At 43.8% G+C, this 26,828-nt stretch overlaps 1 protein-coding gene across 10 annotated transcripts in view; it reads left to right on the top strand.

Moving 5' to 3' along the window:
* Positions 1-26,828, top strand: part of LOC147026680 (spermatid perinuclear RNA-binding protein-like) — a 144,913-nt gene that overhangs the window by 114,593 nt on the left and 3,492 nt on the right. For 5 of the 10 annotated variants that reach the window (XM_085882383.1, XM_085882380.1, XM_085882386.1 and 2 more), the window contains 4 exons: positions 3,726-3,863; positions 7,874-7,996; positions 10,159-10,273; positions 14,774-14,821. In XM_085882383.1, the coding sequence (XP_085738509.1) occupies positions 3,726-3,863; positions 7,874-7,996; positions 10,159-10,273; positions 14,774-14,821 (424 nt within the window). Of the gene's footprint in view, positions 1-3,725; positions 3,864-7,873; positions 7,997-10,158; positions 10,274-11,742; positions 11,822-14,773; positions 14,822-18,049; positions 26,477-26,828 lie in introns of those variants that run through there. The other 5 variants (XR_015058461.1, XR_015058460.1, XM_085882384.1 and 2 more) reach the window with 5 other exon arrangements.

Below are 26,828 nucleotides of genomic sequence, written 5' to 3'. Positions count from 1 at the left end.
GGGGAGGGTCTATGAGACCTTTTTTGACACCCCCCCCCACCCAAATAGGTGTTTGCTCTTCTCCAAAACTACACACACAATTTTGATGAAACTTCACCACAACCTTCATCACCCGTGATTTTCCAAAGCATATCGAAAGCATCAAAATCTGCGCTCATTAAAGGCTCGATGGAGGGGATGGGGTTTTGAACCCCCCCCGCCCCCTCCCCAAAATTGTATTTGCTCTCTTCTCCGAAACGACATGCACAATTTTTGATGAAATTCCACCACAACCTTCATCGCCTGTGAATTACCAGTTTCATCAAGGTCATCATCATCAGGGCATCAAAAAAAATCAGGGTCCAGGGGGGTGTGCGGGGGGTTTGAGTGACTGTTGCGTCTGATCCAGGTGAGCTTCGGGATGCATTGTCCTATTTTCTATTGATCATTGACATCTTTAACTTATGTATGTGAATGTCTCTTTATCACTTTCAACAATTGTTGCAACATTTGAAACAAAGAAAATGCCATGCTTTGGAAAGAAAAAAAAACAATCTACTTCACCCCACTGGGTGGAGAAATGATCCATCTACTGTGACAGTTCTCGCATTTGTTGGAATGTTTTTTTATTTTTATTTTTTGCTTTTTATCCCCCGCTGCGTGGCGGAAGGGAGATATTGTTGTCACCCGGGTCGTTCATCCGTCCGGCTGGCTGGACGTCAACATTTATAGCTGTGAGTGCGATAACTCATGAACTGTTCGCCATATCGATTTGAAATTTGGGTCACACATGTACCACCTGAAAAGGAAGAACCCTATTGATTTTGGGCGTGGCCAGATCCAAGATGGCCACCCCAATATGTTTCAATGGCGGGGGATTCCCCATCTCTGATGGATATATTTATATTTTAACAAATGTATTGTTGAATTACAGACAGAAGACATATATATATATATATATATATATATATATATATATATATGCGAAACAGATATATGTATATATATATATATATATATATATATATATATATATATATATATATATATATATATGTATATATATATATATATATATATATATATATATATATATATATATATATATATATATATATATATATATATATATATATATATATATATACTCGCGGGGGTTCCCGGCATTGCCGGGCTCTGCCGGGTCCCTCCTCCCACCCCTTCACCTCCCTCCTCCCATCCCTTCCCCTCCATTATCCCACCCCTTCCCCTCTCTGGACCCCCCTCCCCCCGGACTCCCAGCCCACCGCAGGTGTGCAGTGATTCTGGATGTTGGGGGTTTCACCGGAAGGGGGTGATAGTGGGGACCATGTGCACCTTGCAGAACTTGGGGGATACCAAGCTTGGAAAGTTGAGAAGATGAAAGACCAGAAGGGAGGTTGTAGAAGGCAGAGACCACTGACCTGTCTGCATTGGGAAAGTGGTTGGTCCAGAGACTCAGCTTCATTGCGGCAGATTCCAATTATCTTGAAGGCTTTGATTTCCACAGCATCAAGTTGAGCAAGGTGTGAGGCAGGGGTACTCCATCAAGCTGCGGATAAGGCTTTGTCAGTGGATAGGAGTTTGGGTGTGCCAAGGTAAGACTTTGCATGACGCAGGATGCCCAGCTGACGACTGGCTTCAGAAGCCAACTTTGAAATGCGGTTTGCCCAAGAAAGATCATGGTTGATTGTAAGACCCAGGAGTTTTAGTGACTGAACCTCCTCAAGAGGGTTGTTAAGAATGTAGATTGCAGGGTTTTTGCCACAGGGTCCTTTCTGAGAGAGAGCGCGAGAGAGCGCGAGAGAGAGAGAGAGAGAGAGAGAGAGAGAGAGAGAGAGAGAGAGAGAGAGAGAGAGAGAGAGAGACAGAGAGAGAGACAGAGAGAGAGACAGAGAGAGAGACAGAGAGAGAGACAGAGAGAGAGACAGAGAGAGAGACAGAGAGAGAGACAGAGAGAGAGACAGAGAGAGAGACAGAGAGAGAGACAGAGAGAGAGACAGAGAGAGAGACAGAGAGAGAGAGAGACAGAGAGACAGAGACAGAGAGACAGAGAGACAGAGAGAGAGAGATAGATGGAGTCGTCACTGTTTGGAGGATGATAAAACACAGACAAGCAAGAGTTGGGATCAGAGGGGAAGTCACAGCCAAATGTACTTCTGGGGGTGGGAGGTATCAGATTAGTTCAACGGCAGTGAGAAATTGAGTTGTTGATGTAAAGTGCAACTCCAACACCAAGGCGGGGTTCAGGCCTATCAAATTATCGGAGACAATACCTTGGGAGGGACACTAAGGAGTCAGGGAGGTTCTGTGGGAGGAAGGATTCTGTGAAAGTTGATTCAGCAGCAGCCTGGATTGAGAGATGTCAGGTTGGAGCAAAGACCTTGGATGTTTGAGGTCTACACAGTTAGGGAGCTGGGAGGAGGAGTTGGGAGAGTGCAGGTCATGGGAGTGAGTGATAGGAAGGTTTGAGTGGGTGGGGTGAGAGGGAAGCTTTGAGGGGGAAGCATTGAGATGGTGGGGTGAGGAGGGATGTAGAATGGGGGCCATGAAGCTTTGAGTGGGGGATGTGGAAAGAGGGACAAATGGAGATAAAGATCATGGGATGGATGGTCAGAATATTTTTGAAGGAATAGAGAAAGGTGGTGCTGTTTGTGCGGAAGGAGTGTTGGTTGACCAAATGCTGAGCTAACAGACAGTTTTGGAAAATCATTTATGAAAAGGAGGAATAGATCATGGTGAAGAAAAATACCACGTGGGTATACCTGACAGAAATAAGTAAAGTGAAGCACTTGAAATGTTTTTCAATGCCTTTAAAGGAAGACAGAAGAAGCGATTATGTTCAATGAAGGCTCAGTTTGGAGATATTGAGAAAAGGGAGTATAAAAAAGAATGGAGTTCAGGAAGTACAGGCAGAAGGAAATTCAAGGAGAATGAGATTGTTGTGGAGGGAATGAAGTTTTTTGTGTTTGTTTTCATTTTTTAAAGTGAGGAGGAGAAATAGGATAATGTTGAGGAGTTAGAAGCAAGATACCTGGGGATATACCCAGGATAAAAGAAAGATAGCATGATGCACTTTCTATCTGAGGAAAGGCCATGTCAGGCCTTGAAAAATACAAAACGAGTGGAACAAAGAACTAACAAATTAACATGAAATATCGCATGGAATACAATAGAAACACCGAGATGAAGACACAACAAAATATAAACATGACAAATCCAGTTCGGAAAACTCAGCTTTTCAAGGTGGAAACGAGGAGCTCAGATTTTCACCAGCATGTGCAATATTGGAGAAGAGGTGAAGAAAAAAAACCCAGAAGAGACCACCAGCCTACCTGTGATGTGAAAGCAATAGGCATTGAGCTTTGGCCTCAATACAGGAGATTCCAATAATTTTGAGAGCTTTAGATTCCACAGAATCGGGGAGAGATCGATGTGATGCTGGGGTGCCAGCCCATAGTGGAGAGTTGTACTTCATTAAGTTATGGATAAAGATGTTGCAGACTGAGTCGCTCGAGATTTTTCCAAGGAAAGACTTGGATCGACAGAGGCTTCCCAGTCTATCACATGTAGGTCAAGGACATTAATGATCGGTGCTCTTTTTGTAAAATACGAGGACAGTCATTAGATGATTTGCAAATATATAATATGGAAACTTCTTGGGTTGTATATTGACATACCTGACAGATTGATGAATCTCTCACCCCTTGCCCATTTTTGTCTGCCAGACGACACGGTCGTATGGACCTGTGCTCACTTCCAATGGCAAGAACCCTATAATGGAGCTGAATGAGAAGCGGCGTGGACTGAACTATGTTGTCACCTCAGAAAGTGGTGGCAGTCATGACAAGCAGTTCTTTATAGAGGTGTGTTGCAAAATTTGCTTTGGACCTGTTTTAACTACGTATCTTGCCATTATATAATTATCAATTTAGTTTGCTGTTTCTATAACTAATTTGTCAAAATGCATCGGGAACATGGGTATGGATAAGTTGTGTGTGCAGCGCTTCACCTGTCATAGTGGTTTATTTTGGACAACGAAGTCAGTGCGGGTCAAAACAACCATCTTCTCAAAATATGCTTTGGTATAATTGCCCTTTCCAAGTGATTATGAACAAACGAGATGGTCAACTTAACCTTTTAATGCTTACCAAAGACCATCATGCTCCAAAAGCAGTTTCCTCGTGATACTGCACCACATGGCCTTAGTTAGTTTTAATTTCACCCCACCAGACCGGATGTCAATCTGGACCCCTCAGTAGGGCTGGGCGATATCTCGATATTATCGGCTCGATAAGATGTTCCAAGAAAATCATCAATGTGAATTTATATTTTTCAAACTATCAATATATCGTCACATTCGATCATGGAAAAAGTGGCTTGCGGTATCGTAAACCGAAGATTTTGAGATATATTTTTATTGAATTAGTAAGAATATTGACATGAAGGACGAACATGAAGGACTTATTTTATCATAACACAAAGTCCCAGTAAAAAAACAAAACAAGATATACATAACACCATTCTCTCGCCTTTCATGCGGATGGTGAGAGAACTTCGTTCCCTCTCAGTTACCAGTTTTCCTGCCTCAACATCAGTGTCTTCCTTTGAGCTGTGGCTCCTCCTGTGACTGAGGAGGAGGGGCACTATTTGCACTGGTACAATTACCACATCTGAACTCCGACTCAGACCCTGTGCAGGAGAGCTTTTATCAAGATGGCGAAGTGTGCACACAAAAAGCGCTGCCCCCAGGGAAACTTACAACATTCTGCCTTCAGAGTGACAAACACTATTATACTATTAGTCAACACAATATTCACCCCCACCATCATGGTCGATGCATATTTCATCTCACCCCTCCCCCCCCACCCCCTTCACCACTACTGTACCACTACTTGAGTGCTGTTCGCCGCCATGACATGCATGTCCGAAGACGTTAATGACGACCCAGCGAAAAGAGCGTGACCAGCAAAGGAATGGAGGATGGAGAAATCTGGTAACTTTAATATACATTATACATGTACACAACTATATACAACTTACAACAATATACAATGATATAAAATATAATACACAACTTGTCTTTGCCTCATGGATAGCAAACCCAACTGAGGGTAATCTCAGTTCCTTCCATAAAACTCGGAACAAGTGTGTATCTACCCTCAGGAGAGCCAGAAAACAACATCTTTCGAATCTCAAGTCTGAACTCTCAAACCTCTCTACCTCCTCCAAATCCTGGTGGCGTCTAATCAAATGTTTCTGGTGTATGTTCCCCCTCCATCCCCTCCCTTACCTCAAATGGCCGCACTGCTGATACCACACGTGAAAAGGCTGAATGCCTAAATTCGGTGTTTGCATCGAAATATTGTGTCCCAAGCCCATCCCGTTCAATACCCACCTTACCCATGCGCACTCCACTATCCCTGGACTTTGTGTACTTTTCTCCTGACAAGGTGGAGAGCTTGCTGTCAAAACTCGACTCAGATTCTGCAACCGGTCCAGACGGCATCAGCCCACGTGTCCTAAAAACCTGCTCCTCTGCTCTTGCTCACCCTCTGTCTGTTCTAGTCACCCTCTCATTTGCTCAAGGTCATTTGCCATCTGCTTGGATATCAGCAAACATTACTGCCCTCCACAAAAAAGGTGCAAAAACAGATCTCTGCAACTACAGACCAATCAGCCTTCTCCCAATCATCAGCAAGGTTATGGAATCCATCATCGCTTCAGACATTAAATCCTTCCTCTTCTCCAATGGCTTGATTTCCGATCATCAATTTGGTTTCAGACCGGGTCACTCAAACCTGGATATGCTGCTTCTGCTCTCCTAACAACAGATGGAGGTCCTCAATGCCGGACATCAAATCAGAGCCATATCTCTACACATATCGCGTGCTTTTAACACGGTCTGGCACCCTGATCTGCTCACCAAACTCTCTTCCAATGGTATCCAAGGCCATCTCCACTCATGGCTTGCAAACTTCCTCTCCTGGTCGCAGTCAACGTGTGGCCCTAAATGGAGTTCTCTCATCCCCTCTTCCTGTCCAGGCTGGAGTTCCTCAAGGCAGTGTTATGGGCCCTGTTATTTTTCTGGTTTTCATCAATGATCTCTCTGACTCTCTGGAAAATCCTCTTTATCTCTTTGCTGATTACTCCACCCTCGGCCGTACCATCTGTCATCCCTCAGACCGGCAAACAGCAGTTTCTTCACTCACTGCAGATCTGGGTAAAATCACAAACTGGTCCAACACGTGGAACATGTCTTTCAATCTGCACAAATCTCACACTCTCACTATGTCTCTTCGAAAGGACCGTTTAGAAACCCCCCCACCCCCATCCACTTTCTCAACAATCCTCTAAAAGAAGTCCTTTCTTTCAAGCTTCTGGGTCTCACTATCTGCCATGATCTTTCCCGGGAAAGCCACATTTCCAACCTGGCCTCAAAATCGAGTCGCCGACTGGGAATCCTCCAACGTGCAAAGTCCTTCCTCGACCCACCTGAGCTCCTAACCACAAACAAGGCTTTTGTCCGTAGCCTGATGGAGTACTGCTCTCCCCTCTGGGCTGGTGCTCCTGCCTCCCACCTTTCTCGGCTTCACGCTGTGGAAACCAAGGCATTTAGGATCATTGGTATCTTCCGTGATGAGGCTGAGTCTTTGGGCATCTCACTCTTTCACCGCAGGCAGGTCGGTGGTCTTTCTGTCTTCTACCGTCTCCTCTCCGGTCTCACCCCCCCACCCCCCCGCCCTGTCTGCGATTTGTCCCCACCATATTTCCGCAGGGCCCTCAGGATCCACCAACAACCACCTTCTGGTAAAACTAACAAAAGCACGAATCACTGCTCACGTTCACTCTTTCATTCCTCTTTTTTCTCACCTTTGGAATAAACTCCCTCACTCTGTTCAATCCCATTCTTCCCTCCAGGCCTTCAAAACAGCTGTTCAACACCGCCTCTTATCGTCCCCCATCCAAATCCTCGATCTTTTCTACCCCCATTAATCCACCCCAAACCCACCTCCTCCAAATTCCCTGCTTTCCTTTCTGAAAGTCCCTGTAATGTCCATCTTGCATTCCCCATGTTCCCTGCCCCATCCCTCTCCCTTCCACAAATCTCCTAATGTCTCTGTTCCCCACTCCCGCCCTTCTTGTCTCATGCCCTCCTTGCTGTGCGTTGTGTGTTAGCTCTTATACGAGCCTCGACAAGGTATACAAAAAAAAAAAACATTATCGATGAGGTCCGATATCGGGCCACAGCGACTTCTAAGCCACTCTGCAAAAGTGCAATTAATGTTGAAAAATACCCATTCATATGATGTGTTTGACAGTGACACAAACACCACTTTCAATGAGAGCACACGAAAATGTTTATTTCAATTTCAGGATGGATTAAATGGTGACAAACAGCTCTTTCTTTGAGCTATTATGCAGTGGGTCATCATGAGGGTTCTGTAAACATTGATAGTGTGTACCCCTCACGCGCCAGCTATCACTGCTGGGTGGTCGCTCTACGTTCGCATAAGTGATTGCGCAATGTCGTTATATCACAATATCGTCGATATTTGGAGGAAGGATTATAATCGACTTGCAAAAAAATCAATATTGCCCAGCCCTATGCCTCAGAGCCCAGCATAACATCAAGTGAGCTATCCTGCTTGCCCTCTAATCATTGTAATGCCTTGTAACTTGACCCAATGCATTTGCTTGCAAGCTAAAATCTCTTTCTAGAAGTTTTATTATCCTGTATTGCTTACATTATTTTGCAGTGTTGGTGTTTGATTGAAATATTTATCAAGCCATTGGTGACCAACCATTGAAACCCACTAAAAAGCCAAATATAATTTTTACTTTTGACTCGCATATGCCATTACTTGCTTCGTAGGTTGTGGTCGATGGGCAGACTTTCCAAGGTTCTGGATCCAACAAGAAGATTGCAAAGGCAAATGCAGCACTGGAAGCTATCCGTGCACTGTTCTCAGGCCCAAACGCAAAGAAAACATCTCCGGTACTACTGCCAGTTGTGTTCACTTTTTTTCACAAAATGTGTACTTTTACTGGATTTTCTTTTTGTGTATGTTTTACTTGGAGTAATTTACTTGTCCAAAGATTTTATCATTTATCCCTTACCAATACTACATTCTGACTGCTTGTGTAGCAATCATTTCATTAACCCATCCATTTACTTTGCTTTTCAACTCCTTACCAATGCTTCATAATCTCACCTTCCTTGGAACAGTTATAATTGTCACTGAGTAGTCAGCTTGCAGTCTTCTATCATCACATCCTATAGGCTGGCACGATGGCATAGAGGTACGCACACTTGCCTCTGAGCTGTCTCGCCTGGGTATGAATCTCAGTCCAGCTTTAAACTGTCATCCTGATGTTTCATGGGCAGGGTGATTTATGTGTGCTGTCTCTTTGATGGACGTTAAACTGGGCAGCCCATCTCCTCGCATTGGTTGGTGGACCTTAAAGATTCCATGGTGTCCTTCACGAAGAGTAGGCGAGCTTTCGCCAGCACCATCACCAAATTACAAATTCCTGCCCAAACCTACAAAGGGCATTGCATCAGTGATAAAGCCATGCCCCTAGCCAATGATGCTACTCCACAGTCTTGTGCTGCATATGACAGAATAAGATTATTCCATCCTCTGCTGTATACCTCCTGTGCTGTTTCTATTTTTTCCTCACTTTTATGCCCTTGCACTTAAATTGTTCCTTGTCCAATGCTTTCCTTACGAGAGGCATATAAAAACTTCATTGAACGAGACACTCTGTCTCCCCGATATACAAGAGAAATCGAGTCTTAATATCGTGAAAACTACGATCGTTATGTGTTGGTGGAGAGTAAAAAAACAAGCTCGAATGAGCTAAGATCCTCGTCCTCTTAATGATGACGTCATAAAAACGAATATGATGTCATTGTGATGTATCAGGTTTGCGATAAATTATATCTGTGCTCATGCCCGGCTTGATTCCCGCAAACAAAATTCAAACAGCTTGCCTATTTTCGGAGATAATGGTATAGGCGATTTCCATTAGCGGCGATATTATTACGTCAACTTTTTTTCTCGGAAGAATTTCCAAAATCGGAGATGGTTACTTCCTGCGCGTGGGCTTTCTGCATATACATGGCAAGTTTCACGAAGATCTGATGAAAACTCTGGGTTGTGAAACAAAAAATTCACAAGAACAACAACGTGAGTAAGACTTAAAGATCCTCCACGAGGATCTAAAAATGTGTGGAGTCAAAAGAACAATGATCGAAGTATGCTAACTAACCGCTGTGGGAAGTAAGGAAGGTCTGACGTTTTCGGTGTTAACCTTGCAGAGCTCCCATGAAGGGTTAATCCCTGAACTTTAGCTTCGTGCTTCCCACGGTGGTTCAGTGACTCGTATTGGCTTTTAGTTTAATAAATCAATTGTATGACAATGTTAGTTTTTACATTATTTTCACGACAAAGCTTTATTTTTTTAGTTTCCTTCATTATTACCTCTGCCACCAAAGGTGAATGGAGGTTGTGTTTTCATCCCTGTTTGTCTGTGTTTGTTTCTTTGTTTGTTTATTTTTGAACAACATATCTCAAAAAGTTGTTTGCGGATTTGGATGAAACTTGGTGGGCAGGTTGGGTATGTAACAAGGAAGAATCGATTCGATTTTGGTGAAGTTCCGAATCTGGATCCGAGAATTTTTTTTTAATGATTCTTCATCATTGAGTGATGGGGGCCCTAAACGATATATAGCATGATATCTGAGAAAGTTATGGATGGATTCGGACGAAACTTGGTGGATGAGTTGGGAGTTGACAAAAACAAACCGATAAAATTTTAGTTCAGGTCCGAATCCAGATCCGGCCTATCAGTAGGATACAAAACATAAGCTAATCAGCCTGGTGGAGATAGGCGCTCTACTGAGTGCCCTTCCAGCATTATACATGTATTTTTAACCTTTTGGGTGTAACCTACTGCTCCCTCCATTCTGTTCTTGGCAGATCTGAATGTTTAGAATGATCAAATGGTCACGGTTTTACTCTGGATTTTGAGTAATTTTTTTAATATATTTATTATGCACAAGTTCATGCTTTCTCTGAAGCAATCCATATAATTGGGTATGTATGGTTACTATTTAATACAAAAACTTGGAACAGTTTTTTTTTCTACATGCAGACATCTGAGGGCACATCTGGAACCGTGAGCCGAGGCAGGAGTGGCCGAAGATGGAACCGAAGTGGGCGTGGACGTGGATGGCAGAGTAGGGGGGCATCTGGAATGCATCACCCAGGTACGTGTGACTGCCAGATATATGCAGGGCTGATATTCAAGCATTTGTGGATTCAGTCTCAAAATTTAAACTGTAATGTGAGCAAATCAATGAAATTTTGGATCTCCTCCTTTATCTCCTCGTTGCAGTTTCGTCCTTAGTGCAGGGAAGTCTCAGTTCTTTGAGATCCTCTCCAAAAGCTAATATCGCATTGGACATGTCTAATAACTGTTGTCATTTGTCCCTGTACGTTTAATCATATCTTTAATCTGTTGTCATCTTATTGTCCGCTCTTTTTACCCCGTGCACGAACTACAAAGTGGGGTTAAGCAATTGGTTCACTCTGTCTGTCTGTCTGTCTGTCTACAGACATCAGTCTATGATTGAGGAAAGGAAATACTTCATTTCAATTGAATTATATATTTTGAACAATGCAGAACACGAATGAGAACATGAATCGGAACATGAACCTGTAGTTTTACAGTCCTTTGGTTCTGAATTTGGCAAATTGTACAGAATCTCTGCCCGATCACACATGCGCAGAGAGGGGTGAGGTAATTGTTCCAGTCTGTCTGCCTGTGTTGCAGTCAAATAAAATTTAAAATCATTCCATACAGGAAACTTACTGTTTTTCGTGTCATGAAGAAAACAAACAACGGCAGAAATAACTCGTTTAACATGTTAAATAAGGTGGTGCAGAAGTCACCACATCAATGGCAATAAACTTCTGGAATTTTTTTTTCCTCTGACCTTTAAAGGCCAGAAATTTCATTTTTTTATTTTCAAACTTTGTTTTGTTTCAAACTTTTTATTTAATTGAATTATATACTTGGACACTCACTGTAGAACGCCAATTGCCTTGTTTGGAACTTCAAAAAACCTCCAATTTAGCAGTACTTGGACAAATCTTTAACAAAATATTATGCCATTTTACATTATCTCAACCAATGAAATTTGCCACTCTCAGCATAGGAGAATAGAGATTCAGACAAAATCATGGCTCATAGGAAATGTAGACTGTGCTCAGAAACACAAAGCAAGAGTTGAAAATACCCCTCCCATGTCCTTTTTCTCAAGACTGGCGTAAGGTGCTCTGTTAACTCTAGTTTGGCGAAGGATCAATTTTGAGTTTATTAGGTGAATTTTCAGTTCAGTCATGTGCTTGTGAGAAATAAGCCTTCTTTGGTCACACTTCTCTTTTCCCTACGACCCTCATGTTCATTTTTATCATGCACTACCCTTGATCAACTCCAAACATTGGAAGAAAAAAAAACTTTTTAAACGAAAACTACCTCAATCATTCTTCCTGATTTATTTCTGTCACTCATTCCACATCATTCTTCTCCCTTTTAATCCTCAAAACTTTTTGTGTGTGAAATGCAAACATATACAGTCATACCTCACCATACGCTGTTTCTCAACATGCTTGTTTCCGTTTTACGCTCCTTATACATTATGACTCAACCTCCCTAATCTGCTCATGGCTTCAGACATACACCAATGTGTTCCACCCCGGTGTTTCACAACAACTGGACCGGACATGCTTCAGTCCATGACGCTTCCTTGACGGTCTGTAAGAGCTTTAATTGTATTTCACTTTTAAAGGTTAAAAAAAATTCACTCGTTTTTACATTAAATGAATGTAATGTGAGCGAATCTGTATTTCACAAAATCCAAATCACGACCCAGCACTACAGCTCTCCCACCTAAGGCCCTCTGCCTCTCCTACCTTTATCCCTCTGCCTCTCCCACCCATATCCCTCTGTCTCTCCCACCCTATCCCTCTGCCTCTACCACCCCTATCGCTCTGCCTCTTCACCCCTAACGCTCTACCTCTCCCACCCCTATCGCTCTGCCTCTCCCACCCCTATCGCTCTGCCTCTCCCACCCCTATCGCTCTGCCTCTCCCACCCCTATCGCTCTGCCTCTCCCACCCCTATCGCTCTGCCACTCCCGCCCCTCCCCCTCTCTCCCCCTCCCCCCCACCCCCTGCTCCCTCCTCTATCCTTCTCCTCCCTCTTTCTCCCCCCCCCCCCAAATTACCAGCCTTCGCGCTGCTTTCCCCTTCTCTCACGATGCCTCCCACCCCCACACTGCCTCCCCACCCCCATTACGCTGTGCTACTTCTTTCTGTCTTTTCCCAATATGAATCCTGAGCTGCAAATCTTCCGACATGTGTACGCACACACACACACACACACACACACACACACACACACACACACACACACACACACACACACACACACACACACACACACACACACACACACACACACACACATTCCAACTCTTGGTTTGTGTGTTTCTGAGCACAATTTATGTTTCCTACAAGCTGCAATTTTGTCTGAAGCTATATTTCCCAATGCTGAGAGTGAGAGCTGTGTGTTTGATTGGTCAAGGTGGCATAAAATGGTGTACTACTTTGTTCGAATTTTGTCCAAGCACTGTGAAACTGGAGCTTTTTTCAACCTTGGATATATATGTACACACACAGATAGTGGACAGAAAAATAGATCAACTGGGTAAATCAGGGACACCAAGCAACGAGTTTGAAACAGGTGTGGCCCATGTGTTAATTAATAAAATAACATCCTAGTATGCTTGCAGTCTTGTATAAAAATGCTGCACAGGCTTGGTTGCCTATAATTATGGCTACAAGAGGAGACCCCCAATTCCCCTATCCACAAAGCACGTGATCACCCAATGATTTGATGAGCATGACACTGATGTTATCCATATGTCATGGCCTTCTCAGTCACCGGATCTGAACCTAATCACGCATTTATGGGATATTCTGGAACGACGCCTGAGAAATGTTTTCCACCTCCATCAAACAGGTGTAAGTTGATTGACTTTCTCATGGAAGAATGGTGCCGCATCCCTCCAGAATTCCAGACGCTGGTGGACTCTATGCCACGGCACATACAGGCCGGATTGGCTGCACGTGGGGGCCCAATGCCCTATGAAGTGACTTTACATTGGTATTGCCATTTTTTTGTCCACTACGTGTGTGTGTGTGTGTGTGTGTGTGTGTGTGTGTGTGTGTGTGTGTGTGTGTGTGTGTGTGTGTGTGTGTGTGTGTGTGTGTGTATATTTTGGACAAAAGTTCCATGCCAACATCACCTTCCACACCTTTGCTTGCGAAAATTAGCAAGTTGATCTGTCTTTGTCACTGAAGCTCCTGCCAAACTCACCTCAACAATCACTCCTCTTCAGAAGTCACTTCAGTCTTCTTTTGCAGCCATGCTAGCCATAATAATAGGCAACCAGGACTGAGAAGGCCATGAAATATTGATAACATTTTTATACTCAGCAAACCATTGGGTGACCACACGTGCTCTGTTGATCGGGGCATTGTCCTCCTGGAAGACACCCCTCCTGGCAGGAAAGAAATGCTGCAACATGGGGTGAAGATGATCACTCAGTACCATTAAGTAGCGATTGGCATTGACCTTGCCTTCTAAAGGAATGACTGCACCCAAACCATGCCAGGAAAATGTGCCCTACAACATTACAGAACCACCAGAATACTTCACTGTTGGAACCAAACAATCAGGGTTGTTGAGTTCTTTAGGTTGGCGCCACAAGTGCACTCGTCCGTTTGTCGAGAACATGGTGAAGAATGATTCATCTGAAAATATCCCATTTCTCCACTGCTCAGTAGTCCATTACCTGTGCTCTGCACCACTGGATTAGCAAATGTGCATTGCTCGGTGTGATGAGTGGTTTGTTCACTGCAATCCGACGATGGTATCCCCCTGCTCTGTGGAGTTCTCGGCGTACCGTTTTTGATGAAACTGGCTGCTTGCGCCCCGGGTTGAAAGTTACAGTCAATTGATCTGCAGTTGCTCGCCTACTTTGCCTTGCACTTCAAATTAATGCATGCATATCACGATCCCAGAGTATGGACTTCCACCCACTGTTGCCCTTTGCTGATGATGTCTTTCCCTCGGAATTCAATGCCGATATCACCTTAGTTAGAAACTGTTGCTCCTGAACCATCAGCAAGTTGAGCTGTCTTTGTTCCTGAGGCTCCTGCCAAAAATGTCCCAACAATCACCCCTCTTTTCAAAGTCACTGAGGTCTCCTCTTGCAGCCATGCTAGCCATAATTATAGGCAACTAGGCCTGTGCAGCATTTTAATATATGACCCAAAGCATGCTGGGATGTTATTTGCTTCATTAACACATGGGCCACACCTGTGTGGAAGCCATTCCTTTCAATATACTTGGTGTCCCTCATTTACCCAGGTGTTTCCATTTTGTCCACTACCTGTATATCTTCCTGCAGCATGTTGTCTGCCCCTTATATATCCAGATTTCCTTTGCACTTGTGGCATTCATACAGGCTGGCTGTATTTCATATTTTGACATGCTTCCAAATTTGTCAGGAATAATCCATAATATGTGGTCACAAATGTTATTTTAAGCACATACAATTGCATTTTCTGTAAATGTCAAAGAATGTCTGATTCCCCAACCCCTCCCCCCATCCCTCCCCCCATCACCTCTCCATCAGGTTACAGTCCAATGTTTAGTTATGGACCTACAGATCAAGTGCATTGTGGTGAGTTGAGTGAGTGCACATCATAAATGAGAGAAAATCGAGTATACAGTGCATGACGTAAACAGTATCCTAAAAACATAAGCATTCTCAACAGGAAATTTGTCGGCAAATATTCCAGACTACATTATTAACGCTGTTATACTTGCTACTCTCTTATCCTCTGATACTTGTCCTGACTCCAACGAGCTGTTAAAGATATCTGCGAACACCATGCTTGTCTGTTCCGCCAACCTTCCTTTATACCTTCGGGTGCATGTAATCTGTCTGGAGAGCTTTGTCTTCTCTTACTTTTTCTAGCTGTTTCTTCATATCCTCTACTCCTACTTGCATCTCATATATAAATGGCCTTGGTCACCCCCGAGATGAGACACTCAGCTATTGGTAAATTCCCCGACTTCTTGTATAAATGTTGAAGCAAATACCTCTTTAATAAGTCTGCCATCTCACTTTCATCTCCTTGTGCTACTCTTTAATTTACATTTCCCTGTGCTATTCTTCAATGGGCACACACTCAACTTTTCCTGTTCTTTACCCCTCATGTTTTAAAATAATATTAATGATACCTCTCTGTCTGTCTCTATCTCTATCTCTATCTCTATCTCTATCTCTATCTCTATCTCTATCTCTATCTCTATCTCTATCTCTATCTCTATCTCTATCTCTATCTCTATCTCTATCTCTCTCTCTCTCTCTCGCTCTCTCTCTCTCTCTCTCTATCTCTCTCTCTCTCTCTCTCTCTCTCTCTCTCTCTCTCTCTCTCTCTCTCTCACACACACACACACACACACACACACACACACACACACACACACACACACACACACACACACGTACCATTCTCTTCGCAGTGTGTCAGTGCTGCCAAAGCAGCTTTAAAGCAAGGGTTTTACTGGGTGGTTTGCTATTGCCTTTCCAGCAGTAGTTATGCCTATTCTTCGTGAAGGACACCGTGGGGGTCTTTAACGTCCAGCAACTAATGCCGGCAGACGGGATTCCCATTTAATGTCTATTTGAGGGACGGCACACACATTGATGAATCACCTTGCCTGTGAAAAGGATGACAGCTTATAGTTGGTTCAGGATTCAAACCCAAGCTAGACAACTTGGAGGCAAGTTTGCATACCTCTTGGGCTTAGGCCATCCTGTCAGCCATTATGTTTAATCTCAGGCTATTATGTTTAATATTCTTTGCCATATCCTTCTCATATTCTCTTTTGGGTTGTCTCAGTATTTTTGTAACTTGCCTCCGTTTACCCTTCTACCCCAAGACAGTGTCCTCGGCCTCATCATATTCTTAATATTCATTGATGATCTCACTAACTTGCTGGAAAATCCTCTTTATCTCTTTGCTGATGACTCCACTCCCTGCTGTGACATCCCTCATCTTTCTGACAGACAGGCAGCAGCCTGTTCACTCTCCTCAAACCTTTTCAAAATCACAAACTGGTCATACACTTGGAATATGTCTTTCAACACTGAGAAATCCCACACACTTACTCTGTCTCTCTCCGAAAGGACTGTTCCGCAAACCCTCCCATCTACCTTCTCAACAACCATCTCAAAGAGGTTCAGTTGCTCAAACTCTTGGGTCTCACTCTCAGCCATGATCTCTTTTGGGCAAGCCGCATTTCACGGTTGGCCTCCAAAGCCAGATGCCGGCTGGGCAACAGCCTTCGTGCTAAGTCCTTCCTTGGCACACCTGAGCTCCTATCCATCAACAAGGCTTTCATCCGCAGCTAGATGGAGGACTGCTCTCCCCTCTGAGCTTGCTCCCCTGCCTCATGTCTTGCTCAGCTTGACACCATGGAAACTGAGGCTTTCAATATCATTGGAATCTCTCACAATGAAGCTGAGTCGATGGACCTATCACTTCGCCATCACTGACAGGTTGGTGGTCTCTCTGTCTTCTTCCACCTCATTTCTTGTCTTGCACCCTCTACCCTCACTGTGCTCTATCCCCTCCAAGTGTCTGCAGGACATGCGGTCCACCAGCAACCCCCTCCTAGTGAAACCGCCTAAATCCAGATTCACTGATCACCTGCATTCATTTATTCCTCTCTTTTCCCACCTGTGGAACCACCTTCCACACACGCTTCAATCTCATTCTTCTCTCCTCATCTTCAAGACAGCTGTTCACGCCCATCCAAAGCCATGATATTTAAATTTTCTACCTATTTTTAAATGCTTCGGTATCCATCTTGTCTCCACCCCTTGTATTCCCCACTACCTCTCATCATTACCTGCATCCCTTGTTTGTCCGTCACTGTATATCTCCTCCCTCCGCCCTGCTATTGGTGTTTCCCCTTTCTCCTGCTGTTCCCTTTGTTACGTTGCATTTTGATCTGTTCTGTGTCCTAGCTCTTCCACAATCCTCAATCATATATAAAACAATTATGATCTGAATCTGTCTCCACTTTTTTATTTTATAACTAATAAATGCCTTCTGCTCATTTTAGGGAGCATTCCTTACCTCCCTACTCAGCAATCTTAGTCTTTTTCTACCTTTAGATTTATACCTCATTGGAAATAGGAGAACCTATTTAATCCAGAATGGTTGAGACGAAGGGTGGGAAAACTAGCTTAATGATTAAAAGTGATGAACAATATTTCTGGTTAATGGCTGTCATTAATTTTTAAACAAGCTCAAATGAGCTAAGATCCTCGTCCTCTTAATGATGACATCATAAAAACGAATATGATGTCATTGTGATGTATCAGGTTTGCGATAAATATCTGTGCTAATGCCCGGCTTGATTCCCGCAAACAAAATTCAAACAGCTTGCCTAGTTTCGGAGATAATGGTATAGGCGATTTCCATTAGCGGCGATATTATGACGTCAACTTTTTTCTCGGAAGAATTTCCAAAATCGGAGATGGATACTGCCTGCGCGTGGGCTTTCTGCATATACATGGCAAGTTTCATGAAGATCCGATGAAAACTCTGGGTTGTGAAACAAAACATGTCCATTTTATCCAAAAAAAAAATTTTGTGGACCATTTTATCCCGAGATGACCCTTAAAATTTTTCATGCTGATCGGATGTAGCATTCTATAATTAGTATAATACAACATTCCATATTGTATTTATATGTTTAATATACGAGGTGTGTTCAAAAAGTATCCAACCTTAATTTTTCGTGCGTAAACAAATGAAGCGAGGGAGGCGTGGTTTGGTGCACGTATGTAGGCGATCCTAATCCTTATGCGTGAATATTTTCCCGCCTGCAGAAGCTGTCAGTCGCCGACAGACCGCCGATGATTGAGGAAGTGTAAGTGAGCGCCGTCGGATTTTCGTTTTTGACAAAATGACAAAAGTCCAGATCTCAATCCCATTGAACACCTGTGGGGAGATCTGAAAACAGCAGTTTGGAGAAGGCACCCTTCAAATCTGCGAGAACTGGAGCAGTTTGCACAAGAAGAGTGGGATAAACTGCCAGTAAAGAGGTGTACGAAGCTCATTCATGGCTCGAGGAAGTGCTTGACTGCAGTTATTTTGTCCAAAGGCTGTGCTACCAAATATTAAGTCTTGGGTGTCAATAATTTTGTCATTGCCATTTATTTTTCTTTTCTGATTTTAAAACCTATATTAAGTTCTGAATCAAAAACAAAGGTTCTGCCATATTAACAGAGACATAAAGAATTGTGGAGACCAAATACTTTTGTCAATTTCAACTTATTTTTAGAGAAAATTGTGAATTGTTTGAAAAAAGTGCAAGGGTGCCAATATTTTTGGCCATGACTATCTCATTTGGTGTAATGGTCTTCTTCTGGATGGATGTTGAGCTTTGCCTGCGTGCGGAGCTTTTCAAACGAATCATGCGAAGCAGCCGCTGGAGACAGCTGAATGCACAAACATACGGACAGACTCCACGGTTCGCATTATATAATAGACTTGTGGGGCATCCATGGGAAACCCATGGGCATAGACATGTATGACATTTGGACATCTTGAGTTATATGCTGCTCCTGGAGTTTTACAAAATTGGTAGTGGCAATTCGTCAGATCCAGAAATTACGTGATCTACACATGCCTTGTCCGAACCGGATCGGATGCAGCCGAGCGACACTGCCAAGGACGTACCGGCTAAAAGGAACGGATTGTTGGGAATAAAGTCCTGGCTAAGCTTGGATTCGGACCATGCTGGATCAATGAAAGAACAGACAAAAACGAGCTGGGAACATTTCCAATAATAATTTATTTACAAACAGGCAAGGAAAGTTATGTGGCACAGTGAATAGCAGTTTTATTGTTGTGCAATGCAGGGATAGAAAGAAGCGGAGGTGCGACAATAAACAAGCAACTTCCGAAAGCAGACACAGAGCAGACTTGACATGAAATAATAATCTTCTGCAATCTTAACTTACGAGGACAGGCGCCAGGACGAACACACACACACACACACACACACACACACACACACACACACACACACACACACACACACACACACACACACACACACACACACACACACACAACCTGATGAAGAGGAGTTGATGAACAGAAAAAGGAGAGGAGGTGAGGCTAACGGTCTCTCAATACCTTGCACGATTGCCCGATCGCGCCACCAATACGTTTTGTGGGGATGCTCCGCTGAGCGATACTTCCCTGACAGCTGGTGTGCCGTCTCTTGCTTCGTGGCACTTTGTGCAGCTTGCATCGGTGCAGAGAATGAGACACGACCGTCAGGCGTGAAGGGAGGGACTTGGGTGGAGAAGGCGGAGTCGAGAACCGAATGGGTGGAGAAGGCGGAGTCGAGAGCAAGTGGGCGGAGTGATAGACAGGACCAGGTGGGTGGGTGGAGTCAGCGACATGTGGGCAGAGAAGTGGAGGTGGAGTCGCAGGCAATGACGAGAGAACGACGGGAGTAGAAGGCGGAGTCAATAGCGAGTGGGTGAAGATGGGCGGGTGAAGAAGGCGGAGTTAGCAGATAGGCGGAGAGATCGATCCCAGGTCGGGCAGAGAACGGGGTGAGCCGACAACAGCGATGGGCAAGACACCAAAACCGGAACTGAACCTGGACCTGGAACTACGGACGGCCTCGCCACCCGTCCTTTATAGACCCTGGGGTGCAGGGTGCGGGCATTACCCCGAAGCGATGTGTCGTCACCCGAATCGGCCGCTCTGATTGGGCCTGGACCACTGCGTGGCCTAGCCGTGATGGCTGGAAGCGGCTCCACTCCACTCCTGGCAAGATGACTCCAAGCTGCTGAACCGTTTCGCTCCGAGCCCCATGATATGAATCGCCCCGCACCTAACTCTGCGACATGAAATGCCTTGCACCGATCTTCCAAACTGTGCCCCGGCGACCAGCCGAGGGTCGTGTCGGCCCCGCTTGCCCGCCCGGGCACCCTCAATTAGCGTTGATCAATGCCTGCTCCGCGATGCGCCACACGGCCTGAGCGATCTGAACTGCACAGCATGCCTCTGCCTGATCGCGGCTTCGCCAGGCGGAGAAGCGAGGAAACGTCCGCCGTCCTTGGGGAACACCCGCAGCTGCCAGCGAGGACCGACAGTAAGGTGTTCGGGTAAACCCATGCACAGATGGTAAGATGTTAGGATAAACCCATGCACAGACCGTAAGATGTGTGTTACTCGTGCCCCGTTCTTTACGATAGCAAGGTGTTACGAGCTAAGAACAGATCCGCCTGCTATCGAGCATGTTCTGTATAGTGCACGTGGATCCGCCATTAAACACGTGGCCAGCGCGCGGGTCCGCCCGATTCTGCTATCGTATGCACGGGGCCAACCCTGAACTGTTTCAGGAATTGAAGGGAACGATCGGATATAATAATTAGATGGAGGTTTGGAATGAAAAAGAATATAGATATAAGTATCACATTGAGAAATGGAGGGAAAAGAGGATGCCGATATAATTAAATCCAGGAATGGATTGAAAAGAACGCGCCACCCGTCTCTTGTACACTTGTGTCCTGCACAATGTGGCGTGGTTGTTGTTTTTGTATTATCGGCCTCTGACGATGTAGTTATTGGCACCAAGCTGCCAGCCACGCTCTCGCCGACATTGGGTCGTTTGCTTCTATGTTGTGAAAAACAACATCCGTGCAGCCTCTTTAAGATATATTAATTCGTATGCCTTTTCAATGCAACCAGTAATCTCATCCCAGATCATTGGAAACGTCAGACGATCATCTCGAGCTTGCGGCAAAGGTTCCTTCGAAGGTATCACTGTATCCTCGCAGCTGCACTGTTGATGCTCGTGTGGTGTTGTCACAGCTTTGCTATTCCCCTCCCATGGCCGCAACATGTGCTGCACGTGTTGGCCTCCACGAGGACGCATACGTTGAGTATGTTGCTGCAGTTTTTACAGGCAACTGTCTGAGTGCAGTGTCTGCTTTGATTTATTTCAGGAAGAAGAGGAAAAGAGTAGGAATGAAGATGGAGACATAATCAGACCTAACTATGAAATCCACACAACGCACTGTCCCATTGTCCCGCTAGACAAAAGGGAAGGGACTATTTGAACGTACATTAATGGAATAACTGTCTAGGGACCGCTGTTTGATGGTTGCTATTGCTTTGGAGGGATGCGGTTCCCAGAACCGCAACAATATATAGTAAAGCCTTTGATTGTGTTGATCATGAATTGGTATGGATTATGCTGACAAATGGGGGTGCCAGAGCACCTGCCTGATATGTCTGATAAGAAGCCTGTACACTAAATAAGAAGCTTCAGTAAGAACAGAGAATGGAAAGACAGAGTGGTTTGGAGTTGGAAAAGGGGTTAGAAAGGTATTCATTCTCTCCCCTTACTTGTTCAATCTGTATCGTGGGTACTTCATGAGGAAATCAAACTTGAATGACAGACACTGGAGTCAGGATTGAAGGAAGATGTATAAACAATCTAAGGTATTCTCATGAGACCACTCTGTTGGCAGAAAGTAAAGAGGACTTGATGAAACTGCTGAACCCAATGAAGAAGGAACATGAAAGGCTGGTCTTTATACCTAAAGAAGACTAAAATATTGTCAACTAAGAAGATTGATAATATTCAGATTGGGAGATTATCATGTGGAAATAGTCAAAGTTCATCTTCCTGGATTCTACAATTGAAGTATATGGAGCATTTAGAGGATTAATTAATATTTGGTTAGGATGGGGAGAACAGCAATGTCGGGATTGAAAAAGATGTGACAATACAAACCAAGAGGAGGATGGTCAATACTCTGGTATCTCCAGTTGTAATTTATGGATGTGAGTTATGGACAGTGAAAAAGAAAAAGGAAGAACATTGACAGTTTTGAAATGTGGTTTTAGAAACAAATGTTTAAAATTTCACGGACTGCAAGAAGAACAAACAAATCGGTGCTTGAAGAAATTTGGCCACCATGCACATTGAAAAAAATAGGCTACCATGCTGATCCAAAACAGAAACTGTCATACTTTGGACACATCATGAGTGCAGAAAACGACAGTCTGGAGGTCATCCATGCTGGGTGTTGTTGAGAGAAGAAGAGGAAGAGGCAGACCTTGTTTGTGTCTGATGGATGGGGTAAAAGATGCTACCAAGCTGTCTCTGCCAGAACTTCGAAAAGCAGTGCAGGATACGGATGTTTGGAGAAATCTGATCATGATTGTCACCAGAAGTAGGATATGACTTGATGGAACTAGATATTACGTTGTACCCAAACCTTAACCCTCACCCCCTCCCACCCCCATCCCAATCCCCCTCATTTTCTGTGGATATGGATTCAACCTGTGTAGCCACAGTTTTCTTCGATGACAAAGCGTTTCAAAAAAAACTGTTCTAAAAACCGAATAAAGCTTCCAATTTTCTGCGGATATTTATGGCAAAGTCGAAAGGGGAAGAAGCGACAGTTAAAAATGGCACCAACATCCTCCAAGAGTGTACAATTCGGGCAAAGTTACTTCAGACCAGAACAACCCAGATTTTTTTTTTCACGTCGGTTCGGTTCGGTATTTTGCAGAAACCGGCAGTCTCCCTTTCGCATTTGGAGTATTGTATTTCTGCGTCTGCTTCGTTCATTGATCTGGGTTTTCACGAAAACACTTTCTGTGCCTGTTACCTCAAGTTATTTAAAGAGCAATTTTGAATGAATCAACATCAGGCATCTGGCAAACATGTTTGGCGTTTCGGAGAGCAACTCATGGTATTTACTGTGTTGGCCATGAAGCCGGGTTCTCAATTCAGATCAACTTTGTTTGTTGATAAAGGCTATCACCAAACTGCTCTAAAACCCGATAAAATTTCAAATTTTCTGCATACTAGTCTACAAGGATACTTGGGACTCCTAAAAACGACACTAACAACCTCTGAGAGAGTAAAATTAGTGCAAATTTAACTCTGGAAAAATCTGGCTTCAAAAAATGTTTTTGGCCATCTGTTTTTCTTGATAAGGGGTCTTCCGTTATTGGATGTCTGGATTAAAAAGGTTTTACTGCACTTACTTTGTACACTGCACATTTGATCCTGGAAGGCATTTCTCTCATGCTGATTGCCCTTCTGAGAGTTTGTCTCAAACCAGAAATAAACTCTCTCCTCATCCCCTCAGAGTTTGCATTCCTGATATCGATTAGCCTTGCTCTCCCAATCCCAAACTCTAAATCTCAACAGAACACTTGCGTACACCATGTTTGGTAACTTGGATTTAGAAACTATTCATCTGCAATTTAACCATCCTTAAATGCTCTCCGACATCCATCTTCACCATATTTGGATAATCACATGAGGTTTAACACTGCACTCCCCATTGTGGACTTTATTGCACACTCGCTGAAAAAGCAATCCTGGACTAGATACAGAAATTGCTCATGTGCTCTGCCCTTTCCCTGTTCCAGCACCTAATATACCTTACCACATGCCTTTCTGGATTTTTCATGAACCCTGCTATCCTGCTCATTCTTCACACCAGTAGCCTGAAAAAGAGCAATGCACGAGTACCTTACTATTCTTACAACCATAACCATGATACACACTCACGATCCTCTACATTCATTCCCTCAACGTCATCACTTTCTCTCAGTAAAATACTGTCTTTTACCCAGATTGCTACACCTCCTCTTATTCTCTCTTTCCTATCACACCTCTACTTGTTGTCTTCTACTCCTGTCCTCCAATTCCTCTGCTCATTAAACCATGCCTCACTGTAACTGCCATATATCGTATCCTCCATCTACTTTCGCTTCAAACTCCTCCATCTTATTATTTGGCCAACTGCCGTTGGCGTGGAATTTTTTAACCTTTATTTTCCTGCAGTCATGTTTTCCTGCCTCTCCTTACCAATCATGTTACCAGTTGCATTTCTTCCCTTTTTCACTTACCCGCAATCTTATAGCCTAAAAGGCCAAATTCTGTCCTCAATTCCCAGTACACATCTTCCTGATTCCTTTCTATTTGTCCTGTAGCCATTGTTCTGGAAACATTCCCTTTTGTCCCTGAAGGTATTGCCATTCTTCAAACCAACTATGGAATTTATCCTTCCTGAAGTATCCCTTACTTCCACTCCCTTGTAACAACACACAACTCTGTCTGCAATCCTTCCTGTAGAATGAAGAAGCCAAATTTATTAGCTGCATTGCCGATCAAAATCATCTCTGGCATCATATCAATCCATCTTCACTCCACTCTCACCTCACCGTCACCATATCTCTTTCTCCTTCTCTTTCTCTTTCTCTTTCTCTTTCTCTTTCTCTTTTTCTTTCTCCTCCCCCCCCCCCCCCCGCCTGACTCTCACCACTGCCTGTAATCCCCTCACACACTCACCTCAGGAACATTTAGGAGCTTTAATTGGATTTTCTATCTGTTTTGAATATTGCTTCCTGCCAAAAGCTCTTGGTTATTTTTTTCTTTCTATTACCTTACACTCATATGATTGATTACATAAATAAAACATCTTTCTCCCACATGCAAACATTGCCCCTTCTCCATCCTTTACCTAAAACTATTAATTGCAATCATTGCACAGTATTAGGCAATTCTTCTGCTTTTAATATTTTATTTTAAATATTTTCAGCCTTTGTTAACTTTACAGACGGTATTAGCTGGGACCTGCGGAACATCCACGCAATGTAAAATGTGACTTCAACAATATTATGCAAAGAACTACCCTCCCCCCCTTTCTCATCCTCTTGTGCCTCCCCCCTCACGTCCTCTCCCCACACCTCCTCCCCCTCCACCTCCTCTCCCTCTCCCCCTCCCCCACCCCTCTGCTGTCTCACCCTCTTCTCCCCCTTTTCTTCTTCCTCCCCTCTTCCGCATCGTACCAGACCAGTCAAATTGGCTATTAATATGCTCCTACCCCCGCTCCTCTCCCTCTTCTCCCCCCCTCTCTCCTTTCCCCCTCCCTGCATCACGTCAGACCGGATACACCCATAACAGCTGTTAAAATGCTCTCCATCCCCACACTCCCCCACCTCTCCTCTTCCTCTCCTTTGCCTCTCCCCTCCACCACTGTTTGCCCTTCCCCCCACTCTCCTCCGCCCCTCCCCCTACATAACGCCTGACCAGATACAGCACATTCAAAACATCCATATTCATCAATACACAAGCATTTGCTATCTCTTAAAAAGACACTGTCAGCAAGGGCTGAAATGCAAATGCTGCAATATCAAAAGGGTGGTGTACAATCCCCCATGATTTCAGATTTTCCCCAAACTAATTTGAAGTTGATGTAGAACAACATTAGGAACATCCAAAAATTCAATCATGTGTCAAATAAATTACACAGATGAGCCGTCACCTTGCTTGCTCATCGTGCCTGCAGTGATATGTGCTGCATTTGGCTTCAAACACACAACAACAGGCATTTTCAAGGCCATTTTTCTTGCTATAGCAGGGGTTAGCCTTGCTTCAAACACACAAAAAAAGTAATTTATTTTTTAAAACCTTCATTTTTCCCCATATTTATTTTTATATTTCATTTAGAACACCTCGAAGGACCTCTAAAAATGGCAAACACGTCAAATATACCTTCCAGATAAGCATTCTGTGAGGTCTATTTCACATTATAGATAAGCAATCCCCCAAAGAGACAGGTCTGAAAGCCACGTGTGTTCAAAATGCCGATTTAGTTATTCAAAATGCATTTTTTTTGTCTTAAAAACGTGTAATTTTGTCCATTATTCTCGGGATTTGTTTTAGTCGAGTCTTAAACTATGTTAGTAACGGTCAAAAATAATATCACAAATCAAATTAGAGATAAGAATAAATCGTGGGAAAGCCCAAAAGCTTTGTGAGGTCTCAAACTACGAGAGATTTTTAAACATTCATAAAATCAAAACCCAAGACCCCACAAACATACCACTTACCTTATTCTTCTCAGGAAACACTCGTCTTTCCAAATATCCACACGTACATCCACTATCGTAACCACAGCACTGATGCAAGCAACTTGCTGCAGTTCCTGTACACCAGATGCCCAATGAGGCCTCAGACTATATGGAGCGAAAAAATTTGCTAAGATTTGATTTTGAAGCCCTGCCTACAGGCAGAGGGACAGACAAATTGGCAGAGAAAAAAAATGTACATAAAATAAAATATATCGATACAAATAAGTGTGTGTGTGTGTGTGTGTGTGTGTGTGTGTGTGTGTGTGTGTGTGTGTGTGTGTGTGTGTGTGTGTGTGTGTGTGTGTGTGTGTGTGTGTGTGTGTGTGTGTGTGTGTGTGTGTGTGTGTCCTCCATAACTCCATTCCAAAACCATGAAACCGAGCACCCTGAAACTTCGCATGCATACCAAGGGAACTCCAAGGATGTATATGTTTGAAAATTGGTGTTTGCGTTCATTAAAATACCCCTTTTGAAGATAATTAATGATGTTATTTTATTATAGACTTTATCAAGCGCATACTCGGCCATCGCTTTCGATGGGGTCTCAAGGCTTATCCTGGGTTACCTCGCTGGGGTCTTAAAGCTTATCCTGGGTAACCTCGCTGGGGTCTAAAGCCGCCATGTTTCTTAGCCTGCTTAACAATGCCTTGATTTGGAACAGGCCGCAATGATTTCTTAACGATAAAGTTTTTTTCT

The sequence above is a fragment of the Eptatretus burgeri genome, chromosome 5 (genome assembly GCF_056783735.1).
Source record: "Eptatretus burgeri isolate ZD-2024b chromosome 5, Ebu_testis_v1, whole genome shotgun sequence".
Taxonomy (NCBI): domain Eukaryota; kingdom Metazoa; phylum Chordata; class Myxini; order Myxiniformes; family Myxinidae; genus Eptatretus; species Eptatretus burgeri.
This window is presented reverse-complemented; position numbering and strand designations above follow the sequence as displayed.